The following is a 26,476-nucleotide window of genomic DNA, read 5'->3' on the forward strand; positions in this document are numbered from 1 at the left end:
TGTAACCTCTTTCTGTCATACCCTTCGTCATCTTAAAAGCTCTTTTAAGACATTCTCCATTTCTCTGCTCAAGGAAAATATCTCAACTTTTTCAATTTCTTCTCGTAACCAAGTTCCCTCAGCCCTGGGGAACCTTTGGAGCACAGAATTGTTCAAATTTCTCCAGTTTCAGCCTTTGAAAATCTTAATCTTTGATCTTATTCTTAATACATCTCGTTCTCTGGAGACATATCATGCCACCTGTTAAGGTATGTAAGCATGTAGTACGTGGTGTCTGTCCTAAACTTGCCCTTCATAATAGAGCCATAGAGTCATACAGCACGGAAACTGACCTTTCAGTCCAACTAATCCATGCCAACCAAGTTCCCAAACTAAACTGGTCCTACCTTTCCTATTCATATACTTGCCTAAGTTTCTTTTAAACGGTGTAACTGTACCTGCATCCACCACTTCCTCTGGAAGTTCATTCCACAGACAAACCACACTCTGTGTAAAAAGGTTTCCCTCATGTCCTTTTTAAATCTTTCTCCTCTCACCTTAAAAATATGCCTCCTAATTTTGAACTCCTCCACCCTTGGGATAAGACTTTTGCTATTCACCTTATCTGTACCCCTCACAATCTGATTGCCTTATTTCAATGCTCCTCTGGTTGCATTCCTTAACTGCGTTAAACGTCCAGAGGAGACATGTCCTTTTGAGCTCAAGAGAAGCTAGTTTATCAAGTCACTGCATTTGCTGGCTCCTAAACAATAACTTTCAAAAAGTTGAACAATTTGGTTGGTTGTGTGAGTTGGCTCATCCTTATTGGGTTGCTTTTCTTACTTAGTGCAATAATATTTTCTAATCTACTTGTTTAGAAATGTTATTGCACACCTCTGGAACAAGTGGGTCTTGAACCCCCACTTCCAGGCTCAGAGGTAGGAACACTACCACCATGCCACAAGATCCCTCTTTATTTAAAACCGAAAGAACTGCAGATTCTGAAAATCAGAAACAAAAAAAGAAATTGCTAGAAAAACTCAGCAGGTCTGCCAGCGTTTGAAATGTAAACTCTGCTTTCTCTTCATGGATGCTACCAGACCTCTGAAGTTTTTCCAGCAATTTCTGTTTTTGTATCTGTCTTAACATATTAGTCGATCATTATGACTGCCAGTAGGTGCCAGTCTGACGGACACTTTGTGAGCTTGGCAAGTACTCCCACAAAGTAAATGTCAAATCCAACAAATATTTTAGTAAGGTGTTTGGTTAAAGCTTAATGTAGCATTAATTTACACTGTTTCCACATTTACAGTGGGACACAGTGGTTCTAGAATTTTATGGGACTACCATCTCCCAGACCCGCAAATCCCTACTGACACTTTGATGGGAGAATTTTGGAATTACTGGAGAACCCTCTGAAAATGGCTTTTACCACAGTTTGATTGAGGGTCCCCAAGTCTTCTACAAATGCCATTATCGAAAACCTGACATAATGAAGCATGGAAGCTGTAAAAATCTGTACTTCAGGTTCTTTGTTAGAGGCAACTTTGTGGAATATTATCAGGCAATTTCAGCACATGAGATGAATTCAGATGGGAAATGTAAGGGTATTACTTCATGCTCCTGCTGTCTTTGTTTATTAAATATTCTAATCTGTTAAATATTAAACATATTGCAATGAGTCCTGCAGATCTGAGATGCAGATGGTCTCTTATTGATGAAAACAGTGATTAAAGTATTTCAGTTGTCCCCATGGTATTAAGTATATTAGTCTCAGAATTATTTATCTGAGCATTAAAATCCTCAGTTTTTGAGGCTTGCAATTTTCTACACACAAAGGTCTTTCTGTGCAGGCCTTATGAATGTGGCAATAATATTAAAACCATGGTTCATGTTCCGCTTGCCCAATTAAACTTAATGAGGTCCAAGGCTGGAGCCTTTCTAGATGTCGCCTTTTTGAAAACGGCTGACAGTTTTCAGCTGGTCGAGCTGTTGTGCATCTTTAATCATGTTTTGATTAAGTTTTGCTGCACGCACGAGTTGGGCTTTGCCAGGTAGTCCACGGTTTCTGCTTGGACGATGCTCTTCATTATTATCATCCATTTGAAATATCATCACTCAGGAGTATATACCTTCACAGTTTCCAGATGGTAGGCACTGAGATTGAACGGAAGATCTCATGAGGGCATCAGGTGCATCTTACCTGAGCCATTTTGTCTGCCCTTCTCCCACCTGGGTCAAATGTTTGTCGATCTCTACAAACACACTTGGAGATGGAAACATAATTTGATACTTTTTGCTTTCTATCAGTCATGACTCAGGTGGCAGCATATGCCCCTCTGAATCACAAGGTTCTATGTTTTAAGTCCCACTTTTAGGTTTCTTCACAACTGTCAAGGCTGACATTCCAGTGCAGTGCTGTCAGAGGTTCCATCTTTTGGCTGAGACGTTAAACTGAGATCTCATCCGCCCACTTGAGTGGTTGTAAAAGCAGGAGAGTAGGGGAGTCATCCCCAGTGTCCTGAAAAATGTTTATTCCTCAACTAGCATCACAAAACACAGATTATCTGGTCATTAACCTATTTGCTATTGCTGGGAGTTTACAGAGAACAAATTACCTGCCCATATGCACCACTGAAACAGACCATTTGACGAAACCATGCTTACTTTAATGATCCTATCAAGTCTCCATTCTTCTGTATCTAACTCTCTCACCATAAGGTCAGAAGGTTTATTTGAAATCACAAGCTTTCGGAGTGCTGATGAAGGAGCAGTGCTTCAAAAGCTAGTGATTTCGAATAAACCTGTTGGACAATAACCCGGTATCGTGTGATGTCTGACCTCGTCCACCACAGTCCAACACCAGCACCTCCACATCAGGTCTCTCAGCATATACCTCATCTGCTTATCCAGCTTCCCATGACATGTATTTGTACCTCTGCTACCCCTTGTAGCGGTGAGTTTTACATTCTCACCACTCTCTGGGTTGTACCACTTGCTGCAGTATGGCTGCTTACAGCTCCTCGTGCAAAAACAAAACTTTGCTGATGGATCCATCCAAACCACATTAACTAATATTTGGTTCATTGAGTATTTGCAGTAAACACACAGAGCTGATACACACACAGCAAGATTCAAATTCCAGTATTTGCAAAGGACAATACTGGGGGACCAAAGTGTAGGTGGCACGAGGCCCTAAAATGCAAGGAGTTGAAAGGGCATTGATTTGGGTGTAAGTATTTTGAGTATCTTTGCAGTTTACTTGAACCCACGAGACTTGTTCAGAGACTGAATAGTTGGTGTTGGAAGTGAGAAACTTCAGGCTTCACATTATTAAGAAGCACACAGTATTTGATGGATTAAAAATGCCATTTGATAGCTGTTAGGAAACATGACCATTCTCCGTATCCATTGCAAAAATGGCAAGATTTCTTTGTACTGTTGTCTGTTCCATAACTGCCACTTTCACATTTAACAAGAGGGTGCCACATAGTTTTGACTTACTGGTAGAGTCTGGAAAATAAAGGCAACGATGATGTTCAGTTTTTGAGATAGGTACCTTCCAGCAAAGATAAGATTTCCTAAGTTATTTTTGTTCTAGAGACATAGAAATCTACAGCACAGGAAAAGGCTCATCATGTCTGTACCAGTCAATTACAACCAACTATTCTAAACCCATTTTCCAACACTTGGCTCATAACCTTGTATGCCTAGCCATGACAGGTGCACATCTAAATACTTCTTAAACCTTATGAGTGTTTTTGCCTCGGCTAATAAAGGAAGTATCCCTTATGCCAGTTTAACCACTTTACCCCCCTGTCTTGATACCTTAAGAGACTGGTGTACAAGCACACCAAGGTCCCTTTATTGTTGGTGCTTTCCAAAGTCATACCGTTGGTCATGTATACGCTTACCTTGTTTGTCCTGCCTAAGTACCTCACCTCACATTTTCTGGAGGATCACCAGAAATATATTCAAAATGGAGAAGCACAGGGAGGAGGCACGTCTTTCGGAGGCAGGTCTGAGAGACTCAGTGACTGAATTGATTCAGTTGGTGATTTATCGTCATGAAGCTTGGAGCTGTGTTTTAGTTGTTGAACAGCAGTCAGCTCCTCCATTAGTGTACTTCCCGATGAAAGACCTCCAGCTCATCAGCATCCAAAGTACATGCTGATGACTTCTCTGCTGTAATATTTTGAACGATTAGTCCACCTCTCTTTCACCACCACAAATTTCAATCTTAAGAAAAGCTGCAGCTCTGTAAAAACAGCTGCTTTGTTGAATGTTCTGTGTCCCCACGCTGGGGCACATTGGCCTTGCAGCAACATTTTCAAGTGTCAACAGAATACAATTACAGAGAGAGTCTTGTGTCAGAGACAACTCGGCTTCCTACATTGACAGATTCAAGCCATCTATGCTTTAAATTTAACTTAACAAGATAATAAATCTTCAGTAAGGTCACTAAGTCATTGGGCTCCCTGGAAGATGCAATCAACACTTGTCACTATATCTTAATGAAGCTCAGCCAGAACTCAAAGTGATGCTGGCCTCAAGTTAATGTGATTCAGCAACGACACAACCACAGAATGTGTGCCCAGGGTGAGAAATGATTATGTTTTTGTTCTAAACTCTTGAGTTTATTTGAAGTCTGTTTCCCCACTAAAACTCAAGATTTTAAGACAGTTACCTCGTTCTGAATGCAAGGGAGGTTATTGAAACTGATTGAAAAATGAGCACCATGCAAATATTCACCTTAACCAACGGAATGCCTCGTTGCATATGACACTTTATTAAAGTATTATTTTCTTGGGATATGGATATCACTGACAAGGCCAGTATTTGTTATGCATCTCTAATTGCTGTTGAAATGAGTAGCCTGATAGACCAATCTCAATTGGGCAATTAAGAGTGAACAATATTACTGTTGGTGTGAAGTTACCTGTGGGTCTGACTGGCTAAGTATGGCAGATTTCCTTCCCTAAAGTGCATCAGTGAACAGATCAGTCTTTACAACCATCGCTGCTAATTATAACGGTCACTATAACTGAGACCAGCGTCACGTTCAGATTTATTAATTCTGATGACTATGATAGGAGGAATGCATGAGGATTCAAGCCCCAGTACTCCACCAGTCATACCATTAGTGTAAACATTTGGTTCAGTCTCTAAAATAACCATTGATTCCTTTTTGTACTGCTACCCAGAGTAAAAGAGACTTGCACAAGGCTTCTTTAATGAACTCAAAATAAGCTTTTTAATATAACACAAAACCTATTCTTCAAACACATCGCAAACACTGACTATATCTGTGATATAGATTTAGAACTATATCGCCTTAATTCCAAATGCACAGCACTCACAACACACAAGATGACAGCCTTTGGAGAGAGGATTCTTTTTAAACAGGGCAGACACAAAGCACCCATGTTGGTCAAGGATCTGAAAACAAAAAAGAGAATTTGATGACTTCTCACAGTCCACTGGGTTTCTTGTTGAGAAAATCAAATTGTTGACCGCTGTAGACCAATGGAAGATCTTCAGATTGAAATCAAGCTGGATCTGAGTCTTTGGAAAATGGTCACCTTTCAGGTTTGCAAGGGTTTAGCAAGTTGTTAGAAATATTGATAATTGAAAATTTTGTCAGGTTTCCATGAAGTTCTACAGAGAGAGAGGGAGAGATACTTGCCTTTTTTTCCTTAGGACTAATTAGGTATGTGAAAACAGAACTGAAGTCCAGAAAACATTGCTAGGCAACCAACACAGTGGCGCAGTCTTTTCAAAATTGGGTTTTCCAGCAAATAAACCCCATCCCTTACCTCCTTAAAAATATTGCCTGTCTTTTTTCCAAAGTTCCATGACTTTCTGTAAACAGCAGATAGATAGCGGTACAGCACACATTAAGCTGTTGGATTATTTTCCAGAAACCACATGATTAAAATTCCTTTCAATCAGAATTTGTCCAGTTTCATACCTTCCATCGTAATTGAATTTAAGTTTGCCTGGCCTCTGGAATATTAATGCAGTGACATTACTGCTATACCACTGTCTTTCCCCAGTTCGCTGGTTTATGAAGCATTTGAGAGATCTCTGAGGACACAATGATGTAGGAATTAATTGTGAGGGAATCGTAAGCTGGAGGTTCAACTGCTCCTCCCCCTAGTCATAATGCAATAAATAATCTTGGAGTACTAATGATGAGCATGTGAGTATGAACCCCAGGCAGTGAGGCAGATTTAGTAATCCCTATGTTAGCACTCTAGCTGAAATCAGCTCATGCACCACAGAACAGGGATCAAATCCTCTGTGGTACGTTGAGCTTTGAGGTTCTTGTGGATCAAGGAGTTCTCCAACGGACTCATATAGCAAACACTGCCTCCTTTCTGTTAACCACTTGTATTTCCTAACATTGTTATTAAATATTTGGAGTTTCAATAAATGAACACAGATGGATAAATAAATTTGGCCAGAGTTTTTTGTAAGTGTAAGACCAAGGTGTAGCCACATCTTTGCAATATCAGGAGTCTCTTCAATTTGAGTTAATGGGAAGAATACATGAAATCCCTAACTCTGTGCGTTCGTTGTTAGTGCTGTGTTGTTACCTTCACATTATGAGATAGTTTCAGTAGTTTAAATACATGTTTAAAAACATGGTCAGGCTAGCAGATGACATGGGGAAAACTCCTCTGTTTAAACATTTGAAAGATTCTTTGTATTTACAAGGTGGGGGATACAAGAAAGAGTTGCTGGAATGTTCACATTTGTTTGTGTTGCCTCTGTGGCCAGGTTTGGAATTCACCCTGTTGCAGGGCGCATGCCCGGGCAACTCAATGTGCTGCTTGCTGAAGCTGGAGTTCCATATGATATCGTACTGGAAATGGATGAAATCAATGCAGACTTTCCAGGTAAGTGTTTTAAATCTTGCATCTTTTATTAACAAATACATAATCCTTGGGCAGAATTTTCAGGGTCCACCCAGGTTGGGAATGGAAACAAGGGAAGGGAAATACTGTTGCCTCTTGGCATGCTGAGGATTCCTGAACTCCCAGCTGGCACGAGCCATTTGGACACAGGAGGATTCAGTGCCCGGAAATCTGTACCAATGAAGCAAACAGCCAATTTTAGTCATAAAAACCCTGTTAAGGACACAGAGGAGGTCGGCAGGGATTTGGCCTTTGGTTTTCCAGTGCCATGGGGACAGGTTGGAAGTCAGTGCTCCAGGATAGCTTTCTGACCCTCTTTTCCTGACTGAGGCCAAATATAGCCATACACCATCCTGAAACAGGATTCCTCCCCACACTAGAAGAGGGAAGGAATCCCACCCTCTGCAGGATGGAGGCAATGGCCGAGTGGTATTATCACTAGACTGTTAATCTCAGAAACTCAGCTCGTGCTCTGGGGATCTGGGTTCGAATCCCATCAAGGCAAATAGTGAAATTTGAATTCAGTAAAAATAATTGCAATTAAGAATGTACTGATGGCCATGAAACCATTGTTGATTGTAGGGAAAAACCCAATGGGCTCACTATTGTCCTTCAGGGAAGCAGATCTGCTTTCCTCACATGGTCTGGTCACCTGGTCACTTACATGTGAGTACAGACCCACAGCAATGTGGTTGACTCTGAACTGCCCTCTGAGAATGACCTAGCAAGTCACTCAGTTGTATCAGTCGCTATGAAGTCTCAACAAAGAAATGAAATCCATCCAGATGGACCACCTGGCATCAACACAGACACCAGAAAAGAAAACAGCAGAAATAGCCTTGATTACCCTGCAAAGTTCTCCTTACTAACATCTGAAGCTAGTGGGAGAGCTGTCGCACAGACTAGTCAGGAAACACCCTGACATAGTCATACTCATGGAATCATACAATGTCCCGGACACTACCATCACCATCCCTGGATATGTCTTGTCCCACTGGCAGAATTGACCTAGCAGATGTGGCAGCACAGTGGTATATAGTCGGGAGCGAGTTGCCCTGGGAATCCTCAACACTGACTCTGGACCCCACAAAGTCTCATGGCTTCAGGTTAAACATGGGCAAGGAAACCTCCTGCTGATTACCACAAACAACCTTCCCTCAGCTGATGAATCAGTACTGCTCCATGCTGAATAACATTCGGAAGAAGCACCGAGGATGGCAAGGGCACAAAATTACTCTGTGTGGGGGATTTCAATGTTCACCACCAAGAATGGCTCAGCAGCAGCATTACTGATGGAGCTGGTTAAGTCCTAATTCAACCCAACCAACTGCCACCCCATCAGTCTACGCTCAATCATCTGTAAAGTGATGGAAGGTGTCATCAACAGGGCTGTCAAACAGCACCTGCTGAGCAATAACCTGCTCAGTGATGCCCAGTTTGGGTTCCGCCAGGGCCACTCAGCTCCTGACCTCATTACAGCCTTCGTTCAAACATGGATAAAAGAGCTGAATTCCAGAGGTGAGGTGAGAGTGACAGCACTCTTGATGATAAAGGCTGCATTTGACTGAGTGTGGCATTAAGGAGCCCCAGCAAAACTGGAATCGGCAGAAATCAGTGGGCAAGCTCCTTGCTGGTTGGAGTCCTACCATAGGAAGATGGTTGTGGTTGTTGAAGATCAGTGATCTCAACTCCAGGGCATCTCTGCAGAAGTTCCCCTGGGGTAGTGTCCTCAGCCCAACCATCTTCAGCTGCTTCATCAATGACCTTCCCTCTATCGTAAGGATAAGGACAGCAGATATATGGGAACAGCACCACCTGCAAGTTCCCCTTCAAGCCACTCACCATCCTTACTTGGAAATATATCCCGTTCCTTACTGCCACTAGGTCAAAATCCTGGAATTCCCTCCCTAATAGCATTGTGGGTCAACCCACAGCAGGTGGACTGCAGCGGTTCAAGAAGGCAGCTCACCACCACCTTATCAAGGGCAACTTAGAATGGACAATAAATGCTGGCCAGCCAGTGACGCCCACATCCCACGAGTGGTTTATAAAGAAACAATAGCTTAGCTGCTTTTACTATTACTTGTGTAATTTTTAAAAACAGAAGTTAGTCAATAGAGCACCTTCATGTTGAAGCGCGCTCTTGGTTACCTGTCCTTCCCTGTAAGCTGCTGCTCCTCTAAAAATGGAAGGCCTCTGTTTCGTCCTCCTACTTTGAAAGCTCGCTTGATGCCCTTCATTGAACAGGGAACCATGAAATGGTGGGATTGGGACCAGAGACAGCCCTGGCCTCTATTTCCTACCCTCAAGATAAAACCATAGCCCAATGTGTGAGCAAATTCAAAGTATAATCATTAACTGAGCAACAGCTTATAGGTCTACAAACATCCGGGAATGTGGTGATGGTTACGCTAGAGATCCTGTCTATTTTCAACAAGGATTAACATTTCAAAAGAAGGGATGGTAGGATTAAAACCAAAGTGGAAATGTTTTGGGTAGCGTTAAGTAATGGGCTAATTGTAGAGGAGGCCAGACAGGTTGTAGAGTCATAGAGTCATACAGCATGGAAACAGACCCTACGTTTAAACTCATCCATGCTGACTAGGTTTCCCAAACTAAACTAGTCTCATTTGCGTGCATTTGGCCCATATCCCTCTGAACCTTTCCTCTTCATGTACTGTCCAAATGTCTTTTAAATGTTGGACCTGCATCTCCCACATCCTCTGGCAGTTCATTCCACACACGAATCACCCTCTGTGTGAAAAAAGTTGCCCCTCAGGTCCCTTATAAATCTTTCTCCTCTCAACTTAAAATTACACCCTCTAGTTTTGAACTCCCCCACCTTAGGGGAAAAGATCTTTGCTAATCACCTTATCTACGGCCCTCGCCCCTCAACGTCCTACACTCCAGTGAAAAAAGTCCCAGCCTATCCAGCCTCTCATATCTAAAACCTCCTGTCCTGGTAACATCCTTGTAAATCTTTTCTGCATCCTTTCCAATTTGATAATAGCGTTCCATAGCAGGGACACCAGAACTGTGCACAGTATTCCAAAAGTAGTCTAACCAGTGTCCTGCACAACTGTGACATGATTTCCCAACTCCTATACTCAATGGTCTGAGCAATGAAGGCAAGCGTGCTAAATGCCTTCTTAGCCACCCTGTCTGCTTTTGACGCAACTTTTAAGGAGCTATGTGCCTGAACCCCGAGGAACTGGATCAAAACAAGAAATGTAATTTAGCATGGAAAATAGACAGTCACAGAGCAGGAAGTGGGAAGCAGGAAGACAGGAACAACACATCGGGAAGGAGCTGCAGTTATGGCATAAACAGCCATAAACATATGGTGCAGCAGAGGTGAGGATTTTGAATAAGGTGTGTAATGCGAAGGCTCAAGCAAAGATCCCAGGAAGTGATAATGAGTTCTGGTTGGTCCCTACATTGAGCATTATGTAATATACTAAGTGCAACACCATAGGGGATTTACTCACTTTTGGAGGGAATGTGTAAAATGACGAATAATTTGATCAAAGGTTTCAGACAACTGAGTGATAAGCAAAAGGTAAAAGTGCTTTGAATACTTACATTGGTGAACAGGAGTAGTAGAAGTGACATAATTGAAATATTTTAGCACCTCCAAGGGAATAGATAACTGGATCCCAGAATGCTCTGTAAGGGACGTGGAAAAGCAACTGTGAATACTTGCTGAAATGTTCATGCAGGACGTGATAAACATGTGACATTGCCTATCTGAGGAGGCAGTGGAAGTAGTAAAAAACAATTTGAACATTTGACTATTGAATTGTGTCAGAAGTACTGCTGTCTGAGAAGTCTGATGTTTTAGGACAAACTGATAAATGGAAATGATTGTATTTGTGTCCAATAGAATTACATTGAAGGAGCTGTACGGGGTCCAGTTAGCCCACTTGGTTGTACAACTCAGTTTGCAATGTAGAATGACTCTAACCATATGAGTTCATTTCCCACTTTGGCGGAGATTATCATAAAGGACTCTCCTTCTCAATCTCTCCCCTTGTCTGAGGCATGGTATTCTTCAGGTTAAAACACTACCAGTTCTCGTTCTCTATTGAGAGAGCAGCCCTATGGTCTGGTAGGACTATGGCAAATTTACCTTTTTACTTGATGGGTTAGATTACCATACTAAAGGCAAAATACTGTGGATGCTGGAATGCAAGGTGGCAGCAGCGTAGGAAGCATCAGCCAGCATTCGTTTGTTCTGCCAGTTCTTCTTCTTCCTTTTTTTTCCCTCTTGGCGTTTTGTTCCCTTCTTCTGTCCAAACCTCTGATAACTCCTGGCCTCTGGTGACGACTCCCAGCTTCTGACAACTCCCGGCCTGGTCTAGCGGCCTCCCTTCATGATGTGGCAACCTCCCGACCTAGAGACCTTTTGGCCTCCCATGGCAGCCTCACAGCATGGTGTGATGGCCTCCCAGCCTTCGTGGCAGCCTCCCAGTGTGTTGTAGCGTCTTTGGCTCAGCATGGCGGTCTGGAGCAATCTCCCAGCTTCACGATCCTCGAGGTGAAGCCCGATGTGGTCTGGCGCTAGGGCGGACTGGAGGCAAGGTGCCAGAGTAGTCTGGATTGGAAGACCGCTGTTCTGGACTTTTATTTTTGCAATGCTGGACATTCTATTTCTCTATGTTCTAAGATCTTTTAACTAAAGAAACTGAACCTAGGTACCTTTGTACCTAAGATGGTGCTGTAAGTGGCGACGTATATACTTTTCACTGTACTCATTGAGTATATGTGACAATAAAGCTAATTCATTCATTCATTAGAAACTGATATTTAGCAGAATCTGTGGAAAGAGAAACAGAGTTGTTTTGAGTTTGATATGACTTTGTCAGAATTGGAAGGGACTGGAAAATGGCAGTTTTTAGGTTTACGATGTCTGGTAATGTTTTATAACGAGTCATGGTCTCGAAATCCTTGTGTCAGAATCTTGGAAATGCTCAGAGTTGCTGGAAGGAAACTGGTAGGGAAACAAAGTGAAACCAGACTGAACATACATACAGAAGTACAAATGAACAATTATGAAAATAATTGAATCAAGGAAAAAAGTAAAAAGTAAAGAGGAAAGAATTGGTGTAAAATACTTTTTAAAGAATGTTTTCAAAAGATTTTTTCAACCTTCAAAAACAGTGGGCAGAACTTCAAAAGATAACCCTTACTGAAATGGCAGGACAGTTGGAAAGTTGGAAACCAGTTGAATTTTACTGCTAGTTCCACAGTATTTGAATCCTAGATTCACTAACCATTTTGGCAAGATGGACAGGCTAAGGTGCTCAAAAGGAAGGATTTCTAATTCAAATAACCCCACTATGAGTTACGATACCTTGCCTGTGAATGGATGTGAGGCTCCGGTAACCATAGGGATGGAAGGAGCACTGGGAATGCTGATCCTTACCTGGAGATCCTGCTGCAGGATTGGAGGGGCTGTAGTGAGGTGAGCTCTCCCTATGACGGGAGGAAGGGGAAAGCCTCTCCAACGAAACAAGGCATGGTGAGAAGTGACCTAAGAAAGAAATGACCAACGGCAGGAATACGCTGCATTTAACCTGGAGGCAGAGTACCTGAAGGATCAAGAAGATCTGGATAGTGGAAAGCTGAGTGCCAGAACACTTCAGAAGTGCTGTCAATCACACTCTGAATTGCTCAACATTTGCAGATAGCACCCTTGAGCTCACTTTATGTATCCTTTACCAGACATTTCATCTCCTGTTCTCGCTCTCTTGCACAAATGTTGTCATTCCTGCCTCTCCACACATTGTGCAGACTCACAACTGTGCGGTTTCTCTCCTTTCAGAAGTGAATGCAGAACTCCAGGGAGAGGCAGCAGCTCAGAGAGGTGGTTGCTACTCAGTGGCATCGATCTTGATAGCCACTGCCAATGCATTTTCACTCGGTTCACTGTGAAGGAGGTCTTGATTTAGAAAGTTGCAGATTTCAGCAAAGGCTTGCTACAGAAACCTGAACTTCCTGAAACCTTAGTGATCAGACATGTAGTGAGAACTAATAGTCTTCTGTAGACACTCTGTGAGGAGTCTCACCTCCTTTGAGCTGCATCTCTGTGTCTATTTATACCCTGTGAAAAGGCATATAGCCAAGGAGAAAACAACTGATTTGGTGATGTTGCTCCTGCATTGGTGTTGTTTCTCCTTTAGAGATGCAAGATGGTGCTCCATAGGCTGTTTCTATACCATGGTGAAGTTTGCCATCAGAGAAATGCAGCTCAGTAGGAGTGAGTACTAGAGAGGTAAAATGACTTCCAAGTGAAATAACTCCCTGGAGGCCTGTATCCAATCATTGAGTCACCCTTTATTTCGAAATGGAGGCCCCTTGACACTGATCTAGCTGCCCTAGAGCCAGCTCTGAGAGTGAACAGAACCTCTGACACTCCTGTTTATATCTATCAGCCAGGACTCCCTGATCGGGGCTGTTAACCTGGTCCAATCAGGGAACTCATATTCTATAAGGTCCACCTGGCTGACCTTGTTACAATCCTCCCTCCCCCTTTCAGTCCAAGGATATAGGCTGGTTCTCTTTTTTTGTAGCTCCTCCTAGGGCATTTCAGGTTTCTCCAACTCAGACTCAAATATGTGAAGTGTGTAATGCACAGAAGCTCACCTCTTGCTCCTGGAGTGCCTCGGAAGAAAATCATTTTCTTCTTCAGGTGGCAAAGGCATTGAGGCGCTGACATCAGCCGTGTCCATCTCAGATTTCGAGGTATCTTCAACACTTGATGGAGACAGAGAACCCATGGATTCCGGAACAGGTGGAAAGGCTATCAAGGAGCTGGGCACATTTTGTTCCTGCACCGTTTGTGAGTTTGCAGCATTCATATGGTCCACGTGCTTGTTCAGGACCATCATACCTACTCGAATTTTGTATATCACCATGCCTTTTACCCATGCAGGACCATTCCGTGGTTTCTACATAAAATTTTGTCCCTGAAGTAAACTGTCTCCTCACTTAGCGGCATCTTGTGTCTAACGTTGGTGTTCCTGATGCAATTTCATTTTATCCCAGGTCCAGGAGGATCAGATTTAAACTGATGTGGAGTTTCCTCCCCATTAGCAACTCTGCTGGAGCTATCCCTGTAGTTGCATGAGGGATAGTCTTCTAATCAAATAATTTGGTATTAAGTGAAGGTGTAGGCCATTTCTTTAAACCTGCCTTTAAAGTTTGGACTGTTGTTTCTGCCAGACCATTGGATGATGGATGGGATGGAGGTGTCCTTTTATGACGTACACCCTTCGACTTTACGAAATACTCAAATTCCCCACTGGGTGAACAATGGCCCAATTCGTGTGATCAATACTTTCGGGAGTCCGTGTATTGCAAAAGATGCACGCAGTTTTTCTGTTGTCGTACCTGTATTTGACGAATGAACTCTATGCCTGTCAAACCACTTTGAGTGGGTTTCCATAATGACTAAGAACATTGAGCCCACGAAAGGACCTGAATAATTGATGTGTAACCAAATTCAAGGTTTACCTGGCCATTCCCACGAATGTGGGGAGCTACTGGTGGTAATTTTTATCCTTGTTGGCACTCTGGGCACTGCCCACCAACGTGGTTTTGTCTGCATTCAATTCTGACCACCAGACATAACTTCTCACCAATATTTTTGTTTTGGAAACCCCTGGATGACCCTGGTGGAGTTCAGCTAGTCTCTGGCAGAAATCTTTGCCTGGGACAATCACTCTTGCTCCCTATAATAATATACCTTCCTCTACTGTGATCTGGTCTCTCCAGATCCAAAAAAGTTTCAGTTCTGGTTGTGGTGGCCCTTTGGATTCCCTCATTACCATTAGTTGTCTCAATTTTGCCAGGACTGGATCTTTTACATCCAAACTCTGACATTGTCAGCTGTGACCAGAAGTGTGTCCAGAAAATGTAAAACCATTATGGACTCTTCCAGTGGCGGCACGACCAGTGTGTATCTGCCAGCAGCATTTGCTACTTGGCCTCCCAGACGGTGTTCCAACTTGTAAGTGTATGCATTTAGTATTAGAGCCCACTGCTGAATTTAGCCTGAAGCTATGGGCGGCACTGCCTTGTCCTCTTTAACTAGACCTAGCAGGGGTTTGTGATCCGTTATTATTACAAATTTACATCAGTGATGGCATTGGTGGAACTTCTTGACTCCAAATATAACTGCCAAACCTTCCTTCTCTCTCTGGATGTATTTTCATTCTGAATTAACCGAAATCCTGGATGTGTACGTTATTGGGTGTTCCTCTCTACTGGGTAACCTATGAGCTAATACTACCCCAGTGCCAGATGGAGAGGCATCTCATGTCAATACCAGATCTTGCTTGGGGATCATAGTGTGCCAATACCTTAGAGGATGATAACTGTTCCTTCAATTCCCCGAAAGCTATGGCTTGGCTATGCAACCATTTCCAAAGCTGATCCTTTTTTAAGAGTTGATGCAAAGGTGCCAGGATGGAGGCTATAATTCACAAGCCCAAGGAAAGACTTAAGCTCTGGTACAGACATGGGAGCCAGGCTGGGGGAAATGTTTAAGCCTTACGTCTAAGTTCTTAAAGTGCTCCTTATTGATCTTCTCTGTTATTAGCACGTCATCTAGATAAATGGTGACCTGGGGTAGACCTTGCAAAATGTTCTCCATCATCTGCTGAAAAATTGAACGGGTTGGCAATATCCCAAATGGTAGTCTTGTATATTGATACAAATCCTAAAGGGCATTAATCGTAACATACTTCCGGGAATCCTCATCTTATGGCAATTGCAAGCACACATGGCTTATATCCAGCTTTGTGAAGGACAGCACCCCCTGCCAGCTCTGCGTATAAATCCTCTATGTGAGGAATTGGGTATTTATCCAGCTGCAAAAAGTGCTTTATCATTTGTTTGCAATCCCCACAAGGGCAAACTGACCCACATGGCTTCACAGTTGGTATGACCAGTGCTGCCCACTCCACAAACTGTACTGGTTTGATTATTCCTTGGCTTTCCAGCCTCCTGATTTCTGCCTCTTCTTTTGCCCATAAAGCAAATGGCACTGGGCTGGCCTTGCAGAATCATGGAATTACTTCTTGGTCAATATGCAAAATGGCCTTGGCTCCTTTGACAGTTCCTAGACCTTCCTGGAAATCATCTGGGTATTTAATTACGACTTCATTCAGGCAGCCATTTTTTAATTGAAAAATGTTGAGCCAATGTATGTGAATCTTTATCAACTAATTTAGCCCCATTAAGCTTAGGCCCAAGCCTTTTATTACAGTCAGTAGTAACTGAACCAGCTGCTTCTCATAAGAGGCCAGAATCAAAGTTGCACCTTTAATCTATAAAGGTTCCTTGGTATAGGTTCTCAGTCTAGCTGAGGTCTTGTGCAAATTTAAGGGTTGGAGTCCAAGGTGAACTTTGGTAAAGACTGATTCTGTAATCGCTGATACAGCCACACCGGTATCGATCTCTATTACAACCAGGTGACCGTTTAACCAAGCGTTTATTTTGATTGGTTCTGATTTGATTGTAGCTAAGCAAATTAACTGTTCCAAACCAGATGTAGCTGGACTTTCCAGGGTGTGCGCTGTCCTGGATACTGGCCTATGAGTTCACTGACTCAATTTAGACCTAGTGGGCCTCTTTGCTGTCTCGGGCCTGCATACCGGCAGCAACCACAATGGCCTGCCGGCTGGGATCCTGAAGAAATTTTAACCATTTGACTGAGGCTTGGCTTTGTTTTGGGGCTTTGCTGCAGGCTAACCTGGAGTCCCTCTGTTCAGGATATGTCCTCTGTGAGGCTATGCAATTGCCTTCACTCAAGTGGTGTTCCCCAACAAGCTCAGTGGGACTGGTGAGAATGTCCACTTCCATTGGAATACCCTCCAACTCATAAGCTCCACTTGCTGCAATTTTCATTGGTAAAGCCAGTTGTAGTGCCTGTTTGAAGTCCAGTTGGGCTCAGCTAGTAGGTGTTTTTGCATGGTTACATCATTAATCCCACATACCAAATGGTCTCTCAGCATCTCATTAAGGATGAATCCAAAGTCACATGCCTCTTCCAGTCATCTTAACCTCATCAAAAGTCCTGCTGTGCATTCCCCAGTTTTCGAACTGCCAAGTAAAACCAATAGCATCACAGAATTAGGGAAGGCTCAGGGTCGTAATATTCCTTAAACAAATCTGTCATCTCTTGAAAGGTTTTTATTATCTGGTGCCTCAGGAAAAGACAGGCTCCTAATAACCAAAAAAGCTGTGGGTCCACAAGCTGTCAGGATAAATACCCATTGCTTTTCATCTGGTTCAATGTTGTTTACCTGGAAACAAAAACGCAGTCTTTCCACAACTAGGCCCAGTTTTTGACAGCAGAATCAGATTTGTCAAGCTTCCCCAAATAAAAGCATGATGCCTGAAATGCTTACATCAAATCAAAGACAACTGCCGTGAACAAATTTTTCAGGAGTGAGTTTTTCTGTCATGTCCATTGATATAACTCCAGAGAAGCCGGTATTCCGTCACCAAGTCATCCTCTATTTACACGTGGAAAGTCCTTGACACTGATCCAGCTCCTTCACAGCCAGCTCTCAGAGTGACCAGGATGTCTGACACTCGTCTTTCTATCTGTCAGCCAGGGCTCCCTGATTGGACCAGGTTAATGGCCCTAATCAGGGGACTCATATTCTATGATGCCCACCTGGTTGACCTTGTTATAATCACTACACCAAGGTTTTGGTGATCTCTGTCAAGTAGTGAAAACATACTCTGAGGAGCAGTAACGTACTTAACCATGGCTGGAGCCCTTCAGTTTCACTGATCAAAACTATCAATTTCACTGAAGATCCATTCCTCACTGTACAGTTGCTTCTGGCAAATTTTCTATTGAAGCCAAAATCTTATTTGAGAACAGATCTTAATGAAATTGAATATTTAAGTGCCTCATCTGACAGCTGCATGGGATTCCCTTCCCATTTTCAAACTCAACTAAGTGAAACCTGGAAGAGGATGGCAATGTATTGGGAACCTGGCCTCAAGTAACTTTTAGGGAATTTAACTCTTCACACATACCCAAACCATCATTCCCTCACCCTTAAAAACTGTGCCCTATTTGTCCCTTATATCTACTAACTCACAAGTATTTTCTCGTAAGTACAGTCAGGTGGCAATGATGAAATGTTATACAAACCTACTTAATTTTTTCCACTGCTTGGGCTGAATTATTCGACAGTCCTGAAAGTCCAAGGGCTATATTGTGCTTTCTGGTTCATCCACAGTTAACTTAAACACCAGGCAACAGCTGCAGCTTGCGGATTTCAGGCCTGTAGTGTTCTTCACAAAACTTCAGTACTCTTTTTGGCGGGGGGGAATGGGACAGAGTGAATTAAAATCTTGTGGTTACCCAGGCATTTTTGTTTGTGTACTTCTTGAACTGAACTTCTTAAGAAAAATGTATTTTATTTATTTTTCTGTGTAATGAATAGGTCAGATTTTATTAACTCGGTAAAAATTTTATTAGACTACAGCAAGGCAAATATAGGCCAACATACCATGTTTAAATTGCATTGACTGAGTACTTGGCTGTGCTTTTCATTTTGATTCTGAATTGTGCGTGCATAGTACAACCAGTTTTCTTTTGGACTGGCATGTACGATCATAAAATTTAAACCTTGAAGACACAATCTCAATTTTTCTGCCTGTCTGATTCATTTGCTTCATATGTGACCATCTCATAATGGAAAGATAAGTCCAGCTCTAGGTAAATGCTGTAGGTACTGAAGCTGATGTTCTAGCTTTTGTAAAATTGTTTATTACCAAGTGAGCGCTTTGTTTGGCATACAAATATATTCATTAATAAAGGATCAGGGTAGGGGAAGGGAAGATAATCTGCAAATGTGATATTCATTATATTTGAAACCCAGGTGAATCAGCATTTGAAAGTAAAAATCATTGAAGTACAACCCTTTGATGGATGAAGGATTAAGTCAGAAATGTTAACTTGCCTTTCTCTTCGGGATCTTGATTGACCTACTGTATATGTGACAATGTGTTTAATTTGGTCTAACCTATATTAAAAGATGGTCCCTTCCTAAACTATACTTCGCCCTGTTCATTTAATGGAAGCAGAAAAGTATAGTAAATAAAGCAAAGAAGAATTGAATAGATAGTTGAAGGAATAGCTGAGAAGCATTGAGTTTTGTCACCAGTAGGTTCACTGCAGCAATTCTTTCCTTCCTGTCACTTTGTTGCAGCACTGAGATAGTATTCTATTACTTCCAGTGCAACGTCCAAATGAAACATTCAATTTAACTCCAATCTGCCTCTTCAAGTGGATATAACAACTCCTATCGCATCACGCAAAAAAGGCCAAAAAACTGTTTGTGCTTCCTGACCAACATTCTTCCCCAGAAATTTCACAAAAAGTTAATTAATTAGATAAATGTTTGATTTGGTGTTTGTAAGACTCCTGTGTGGAAATACAGCTAACTTGTCCATGTGAAACTATCAATGTCAGTCTTTCACCAGACTATTTTATTGGCTGTGTAGTGTTTTTAGTAGTCCTGAAATCTCGATAATATTCTGAATAAGTGTGCTGTTTCATTCCCTTTCCCTCAACCAGGTTTTCTTATCATTGTGAATAGGTTTGTCATGAGTCTCTTTACCCCCCACCAAGACATCTTTATAATGAGCTGTGATTATGAGACTACAGTGAGTTGCCATCTGAATAAATCTCTGATAACAATATCCAAATCCACCTTTTGTTTCTGAAGGTTGTAAAAACAGTATCTTTTTATTTTTCCATATTTTTGATTGAGGACTTAAATGGGAAAATGACTGTTTTAAAAGCAAGTATTGTGGGACAGATAACTGTATTTGTTAAAAGCAGGTTGGCAACACTCATTATAAGTACTGTTTACACTGCTATTTGTTCAAGCAGTGGGGGAGATTTAGTTGTAAACGAACTGGAGCCGAAGAGTATGTATGAAGGAAGATTCATCCAGCAACAGGTTGCTGGTTGGTCTGCGGAATAGTGACCAGTTGTTAATAACAAGGTCCTTATGCCTCTCAAAAACCATGTGATTGGGTCTCAGGTAGCTGCACAGCTTGTGGTTGTGAATGTTTGGTTAGAAACTATTGGGTCTTGGAAAAGAAGGGAATGTGCGCCCATCTACTGGAATAAACAACCCAAACCTGAAGAAAGCCAGCTAATTTCCCTTCATCAGTTGCTATAAGCAGTGAATTTTAACTAATAAGTTGAAAACACTATTACTGTGAACCAGTTGCTCTGTCCATCCTGCAAGCAAGTGAAAGTTTCTGAGGAAGGAAGATTAAGAAGCAACAAGTCCTGAAAAGGTAGAAGGATAATCTCAGCAAACCCCGTGAACAGGGCACATTGAACTGCCTTCCCAGTCTTTCCCTCTGCCCATAACACCAATGTGTTTTTGCGTCTGTCTGTCTGTCTGTACGTATAGGGAGAGTTTTATATGGGGGTAGAGATTTACTTGGTAAAGTTTAATGTCGTGGGTTCATAATTGTTTACTTCTAAGTGGAATCTATTAATTTGTAATAAATAATAGTTCTTGTTAAGTACAGAAACCTGGTCTGTCAACCTAGGTCTGAAAGATAGGTAAGTTGGGAAATTTTATACTTCCTCACTTGTACTTGTATAAATCTTTTTTTTTGATGACTCTGGGAATGGCAGTTCTTGATTTTCAGCATGCTACCCCAGTGAGATGTAACAAGCTTGAAAGGGATAATGTAGGTATTGATTTTTGTTTTGCAAATTACCTTTAAATAATTCCTGTTTTTTTTTTAGAAACTGAATTGGTGTTAGTTATTGGAGCAAATGACACTGTCAACTCAGCAGCTCAGGAAGATCCAAATTCAATTATTGCTGGAATGCCTGTGCTGGAAGTCTGGAAATCCAAACAAGTGAGTACAAAAGGCAAGAAATGAATGTTAAAGGATTTTCAGTCATTGATGTGATATGGTTGAAATAACATGCCATTGAATTATCCGTGTGGTGCTATGCCTGGTATGTATAATGAGCAAATGGCAATGTTAAGAAGATAGTTACACTTCAGAAAAGAGTTGATGACTTTAGATACAATGTGTAGGGAGAACGTTTGCGTAGGAGGGGAAACTTGAAGAGCAGTTGGCAGCCATGAAAATAGTCTAATCACGTTTGAAGAGAACCAAGTAGTCCTTGTTGCATCTAGAATTTCCAAAATAAAGCCATTAACTTGGGTTGGATGTTAAGGACCAAAAATCTGCCTTTGCTTTTGACACTCAGTTGTCTGTTTCATCCAATTTATGGAATACTGTCATATAAAAATTCTTGAACCACTTTTAAGCCTTTACCAGATAAATAAAAATATCCTACATTCTTCTACCCTGTATGTGGTACCACCACCATTGTATTTTGAACAGATCCAACAACTTAAAACCAGATGTCCAAAAGGATCTGGGGACCATCAACTGCAGCAGAATTTTATTCAACTGCAGTTTGTAAAGTCATGGCCCACTCTGCTGTCACCTCCAAGCCAGAAGATGAGCCCTGGTTCAATGAAGAGTGTAGGAGGGCATACCAGGATTAGCACCAGCCATGCCAAGAAATGATGAGGGTACAAAACAGGGCTTGCATGCCAAGCAGTGGAAGCAGTATACAGTAGAGGGAGCTAAGTGAACCCATAACCAGTGGATCAGATCCAAGCTCAGCAGTGCTGCCACATCCAGCTGCCAATGGTGGTGAACACTTAAACAACTAACAGGACAGGAGGCTGTACAGGGATCTCCATCTTCAGTGATCGAGGCTCCCAGCACGTCAGTATGGCCTTAAGGATCCGTAGCAGATCTGAGGTCAGTGGGCATTGGGGTAAACTCTTCATTGGTTGGAGTCATATCAGCACAAAGCAAGGTCGTTGTGATTGTTGGAGGTCAGTCATTTCAGCTCCGGAACATCTCTGCAGGAGTTCCTCAGGATAGAGTCCCACGTCCAACCACCTTTAGCTGCTTCATCAATGACCTTCTCTCTATCATAAGGTCAACGGTGGGGACATTCTCTGATGATTGCACAATGTTCAGTGTCATTTGTGACTTCTCAGATAAAGAAGAAGTCCCTGTCCATTTGCAGCAAGACCTGAGCAATATCTGGGTTTGAGCTGATGAGTACCAAATAAAAGTTTTGCTGCATAAGTGTCAGGCAATGATTGTCTTCAACAAGAGAGAATCTAACTATCTCCTTTGAATTCAATGGTGTCACCAACACTGAATCATCTTGGGAATCTCTATTAACCAGAAATTGAACTGGTCTAGCCGTAAAAGTACCATGAATACAAGAGCAGGTCAGAGACTAGGAATCCTGCAACAAGTAACTCATCTCCTGACTTCGCAAAGTCAGTTCACCATCTACAGGACACAAGTCAGGAGTGCTTGGGAAAATCATCCATTTGCCCAGATGAGTATAGCTGTAACAACACTCAAGAACTTCGAAACCATTAGGACAAAGTAGTCAATTGGATTGGTACCCTATGTGCATGCAGAAACTCACCAAAGTTTATTTGAAAACATCTTACAAACCAGGAGCTTCCAACTCCTAAAATAACACGACCAAAGTTTCAGATGTATGGGGAATGCCACCACTCGTCAGTTTCTCTCCAAGTCATAGACTGCCTAAAGTAGTTTTCACTGGGTCAAAAATGGTTCAACTCCCTTGACAAGACTGTGCCATCTACATGGCACAGATTGCAATGGTAAAAGAATATCACTTTCTCAAGGACAACTAGGGATGAGAACCTGTAAGTAGTGGAGTTCCACAGGAATCAGTGCTGGGACCACAATTACTTACAGCGTATGTAAATGAGTTGGATAAAGAAAATGAATGTACTATTGTCAAGTTTGTGGATGATATCAAAATAGATGAGGAGGGAAGTGATGAGGCTGCGGAGGGATATTGACAGGTGATATCGACACAGTTGGTGCAGATTGGAGGTTTTAGATTCCTGGATCACTGGGACTGTTTCTGCAGAAGGTGGGATCTGTACAAGTGGGATGGTCTGCACCTGAACCTAAGAGCATAAGAACTAGGAGCAGGAGTGGCACTGATTCCCCACGGAGCCAGGGACCCAAGTTTGATTCTGCCCTCGGGAAATTGCCTGTGTGGAGTTTGCACATTCTCCCCATGTCTCTGTGGGCTTCCTCCCATAGCCCAAAGATTTGCAGATTAGCTGGATTGGCCAGGCTAAATTGCCCATAGTGTCCAGGGATGTGCAAACTAGGTAGGTTAGCGAAAGGAAATGCAGGGTTACAGGGCTAGGGTAGAGGGTGGGGTAGGTGGGATGCTCTTTGGAGGATTGATGTGGATTTGATGGGCCGAATGGCATGTTTCCAAACTGTAGGAATTCTATGAGAAGTCAGTTCAGCTCCTCGAGCCTGCTATGCCATTTAATACAATTATGAATCAGGGTAGACTGGTTAGCAAGGTTAGCAAGATCACATGGAATACAGGGAGAACTAGCCATTTGGATACAGAACTGGCCCTGTAGAAGACAGAGGGTGGTGGTGGGGAGTTGCTTTTCAGACTGGAGGCCTGTGACCAGCAGTGCGCCACAAGGATCGGTGCTTGATCCACTGCTTTTCATCATTTATATAAATGATTTGCATGTGAAATGGGAGGTATGGTTAGTAAGTTTGCAGATGACACCAAAATTGGAGGTGTAGTGGGAGTGGACAGTGAAGAAGGTTACCTCAAAGTACAACGGGATCTTGATCAGAAGGGCCAATGAGCTGAGGCGTGGCAGATGGAGTTTAATTTAGATAAATGTGAGATGCTGTATTTTGGAAAGGCAAATCAGGGCAGGACTTATACACTTAATGGTAAGATCCTGGGGCGTGTTGCTGAACAAAGAGACCTTGGACTGCAGGTTCATAGTTGCTTGAAAGTGGAGTCGCAAGTAGACTGGATAGTGAAGAAAGCATTTGGTATGCTTGCCTTTATTGATCAGTGAATTGATATAGGAGTTGGGACGTCAGTTGTGGCTGTACAACATGACATTGATTCGGCCACTTTTGGAACACTACATGCATTTCTGGTCTCTTACGATAGGAAGGATGTTGTGAAACTTGAAAGGGTTCAGAAAAGATTTACAAGAGTGTTGCTGAGGTTGGAGGGTTGCGAAGTTGCGTGAGAACATTATTTAAATGGGCAACAACACACTGCAGCAGCATAGAGCTACGCCAAGAAGAAGAAGAGTACCTCTTCCAAGTATTCAAAGACAAGGGATACCCAAAAAACTGGTTCAGAAGATGCCTATCACACGCACGACACCAGGAAGATACTACACTCCCCGACACACTCATCACACTATCTTACATCAGGAATACATCTGAACTGGCCACAAGACTCCTACGACCACTGGGCATCAGAGTAGCACAAAAACCCACATCAACACTGCGCTAACTGCTCACCCGGACCAAACACCCATTACCCACTATGGACAGAACCATTGTCATATACAAGATTCCCTGCAGAGACTGCGACAACATTACATTGGGCAAACAGGAAGGAAATTAACCACAAGGGTACACGAACATCAATTGGCAACAAAAAGACACAACCAATACTCACTTATCTCCATCCACATGGGTAAGGAAAACCACCAATTCGATTGGGACAACACCAGGATCCTGGGACAGGCAAAGCAGAGACAAGCACTGGAATTCCTAGAAGCCTGGTACTCCACTAAGAAAGCCTTCAATAAACACATAGAGCTGGACCCCGTATACACTCCATTGCGAAGGAAAACTGGAAGTGAGGTAATCCAGCTCAATGGATACCAGAGTTTAAATAACAGGCGGGAAAACACAACAGCACTTCTTCAGAGGCCGCGCTGATGATGTTACCCAGCAGGGTAATGAAATGCCTGCGGAACAACAAACCGGCTCGGCGAGCCAACCAACCACAACATCCACAACCCGAGCTACAAATCTACTCTAAAATCTTAGAGGTTTAAACTAGTTTGGTGGGGAAGTGGTCACAAAGCCTTTGTGTAATAGGGATACAGCATGCTTTAGTAAAGGAACCAACATAATGGGAATTCAGTACTGTTGATTTAAAGGGAGTAAGGCATGGCTGAGAGGTCTTTACTTTCATTCTAGGAGTGTTGTAGATTAGATGAGTTAAAAGCGAGGATTGAGATGTGGAAATCTCATAATGTTGCCATCCCAAAGGTGTGGTTGAGGAAGGGGAAGACTGGAAACTCAAAATTCCAGGGTACAGGATCTTCATGCAAGATAGGGAGGGGTATAAAGAAGGAGGTGGTGTTGCATTATTAATTCAGGAGTCAGTTACTGCAGGTAGGAGGGATGATATCATGGAAAAGTTTTCAAATGAGGCTTTGTGGGTAGAGCTTAGGAATACTAAGGCAACAGACACATAGTTTGGAGTGTGACAGGCTCCCCCATGTCCAGCAGGAAATAGAGGAGCAGATATGCAGACAATTCATTAAGGTGTCTAAAAAAAATAACAATAAGATGATTATGTCAGGGCATTTCGACTTCCCAATGCTGATTGCAGTAGTTATAGTGTAAGGGGATTAGGAGGGGAGAGGAAGGTTTGATCAGTGATAATCAGCATGGCTTTGTCAGAGGGAGGTCATGCCTAAATTTGAATGTTTTGAGGAAGTGATCCGGAGTGTAGACGAGGGTAGTAGAGTTGATGTAGTTTATGTGGACTTCAGTAAGGCCTTTGACAAGGTCCGACATAGGAGAATGATAAAGAAAGTAATGGATAATGGTATCCAGGATAATTTGGCAAGTTGGATCCAAAATTGGCCTGGCGGCAGGATACATACAGGAGGTTGTTTGTGTGACTGGAAACCAGTGTGCAGTGCTGTACAACAGGGATCAGTGCTAGGTCTCTCAGGCAGCAAGATAGGTTAATGGGGTAGTTAAGAAGGCATATGGGACACTTGCCTTTATCAGTTGTGGCATAGATTGTAAGAGAAGGGAGGATATGTTAGAGCTGTACAGGACTTTGATTTGGCCTCAGCCTGAATACTGTGTGCAGTTCTGCTCACTACACTATAGGAAGGACATGATTACCCTGGTGGAGGTGCAAAGGAGATTCACCAAGATGTTGCCAGAGATAGAGCACTTTAGTTCTGAAGAAAGGCCGGATCAGCTCGGGTTGTTTTCTTTGGAGCAGAGAAGGTAGAGGGCAGACCTGATAGCAGTATATAAGATGGGGAGGCATGCACAGGGTGAATAGAAAGCAGCTGTTCCCTTCAGTTGAAGGGTTAATAACAAGGGGACATAGTTTTAAGGTGAAAGGCAGGAGGTTTAGAGGGGATTTGAGGAAATTTTCTGGTGGGAATCCGGAATGCAGTTCCTGGGAGTACCGTAGAGGCAGGAAGCTTCACAACCTTTAAAATGTACTTGGATGAATACTTCAGATATCATCACGTTCCAGGCTGAGGGCCAAGTACTGGACAATGGACTGGTGTGGATAGGTCTCTTCTAAGGGGTCTCTTCTGTGCTGCATGACTCTATAACTCTTAAATGAGCAAGTAAAAACCTGGCAAATAGAATAT

The 26,476-nt window shown here is 42.5% G+C and overlaps 1 protein-coding gene across 1 annotated transcript in view; it reads left to right on the forward strand.

Moving 5' to 3' along the window:
• Positions 1–26,476, forward strand: part of LOC109927376 (NAD(P) transhydrogenase, mitochondrial) — a 171,910-nt gene that overhangs the window by 134,595 nt on the left and 10,839 nt on the right. Inside the window, exons 20-21 of the mRNA XM_020527372.2 lie at positions 6,763–6,881; positions 20,704–20,819. Of these exons, the coding sequence (XP_020382961.2) occupies positions 6,763–6,881; positions 20,704–20,819 (235 nt within the window). The remainder of the gene's footprint in view (positions 1–6,762; positions 6,882–20,703; positions 20,820–26,476) is intronic.

The sequence above is a fragment of the Rhincodon typus genome, chromosome 1, assembly GCF_021869965.1.
Source record: "Rhincodon typus isolate 14 chromosome 1, sRhiTyp1.1, whole genome shotgun sequence".
In the NCBI taxonomy this organism is placed as follows: Eukaryota; Metazoa; Chordata; class Chondrichthyes; order Orectolobiformes; family Rhincodontidae; genus Rhincodon; species Rhincodon typus.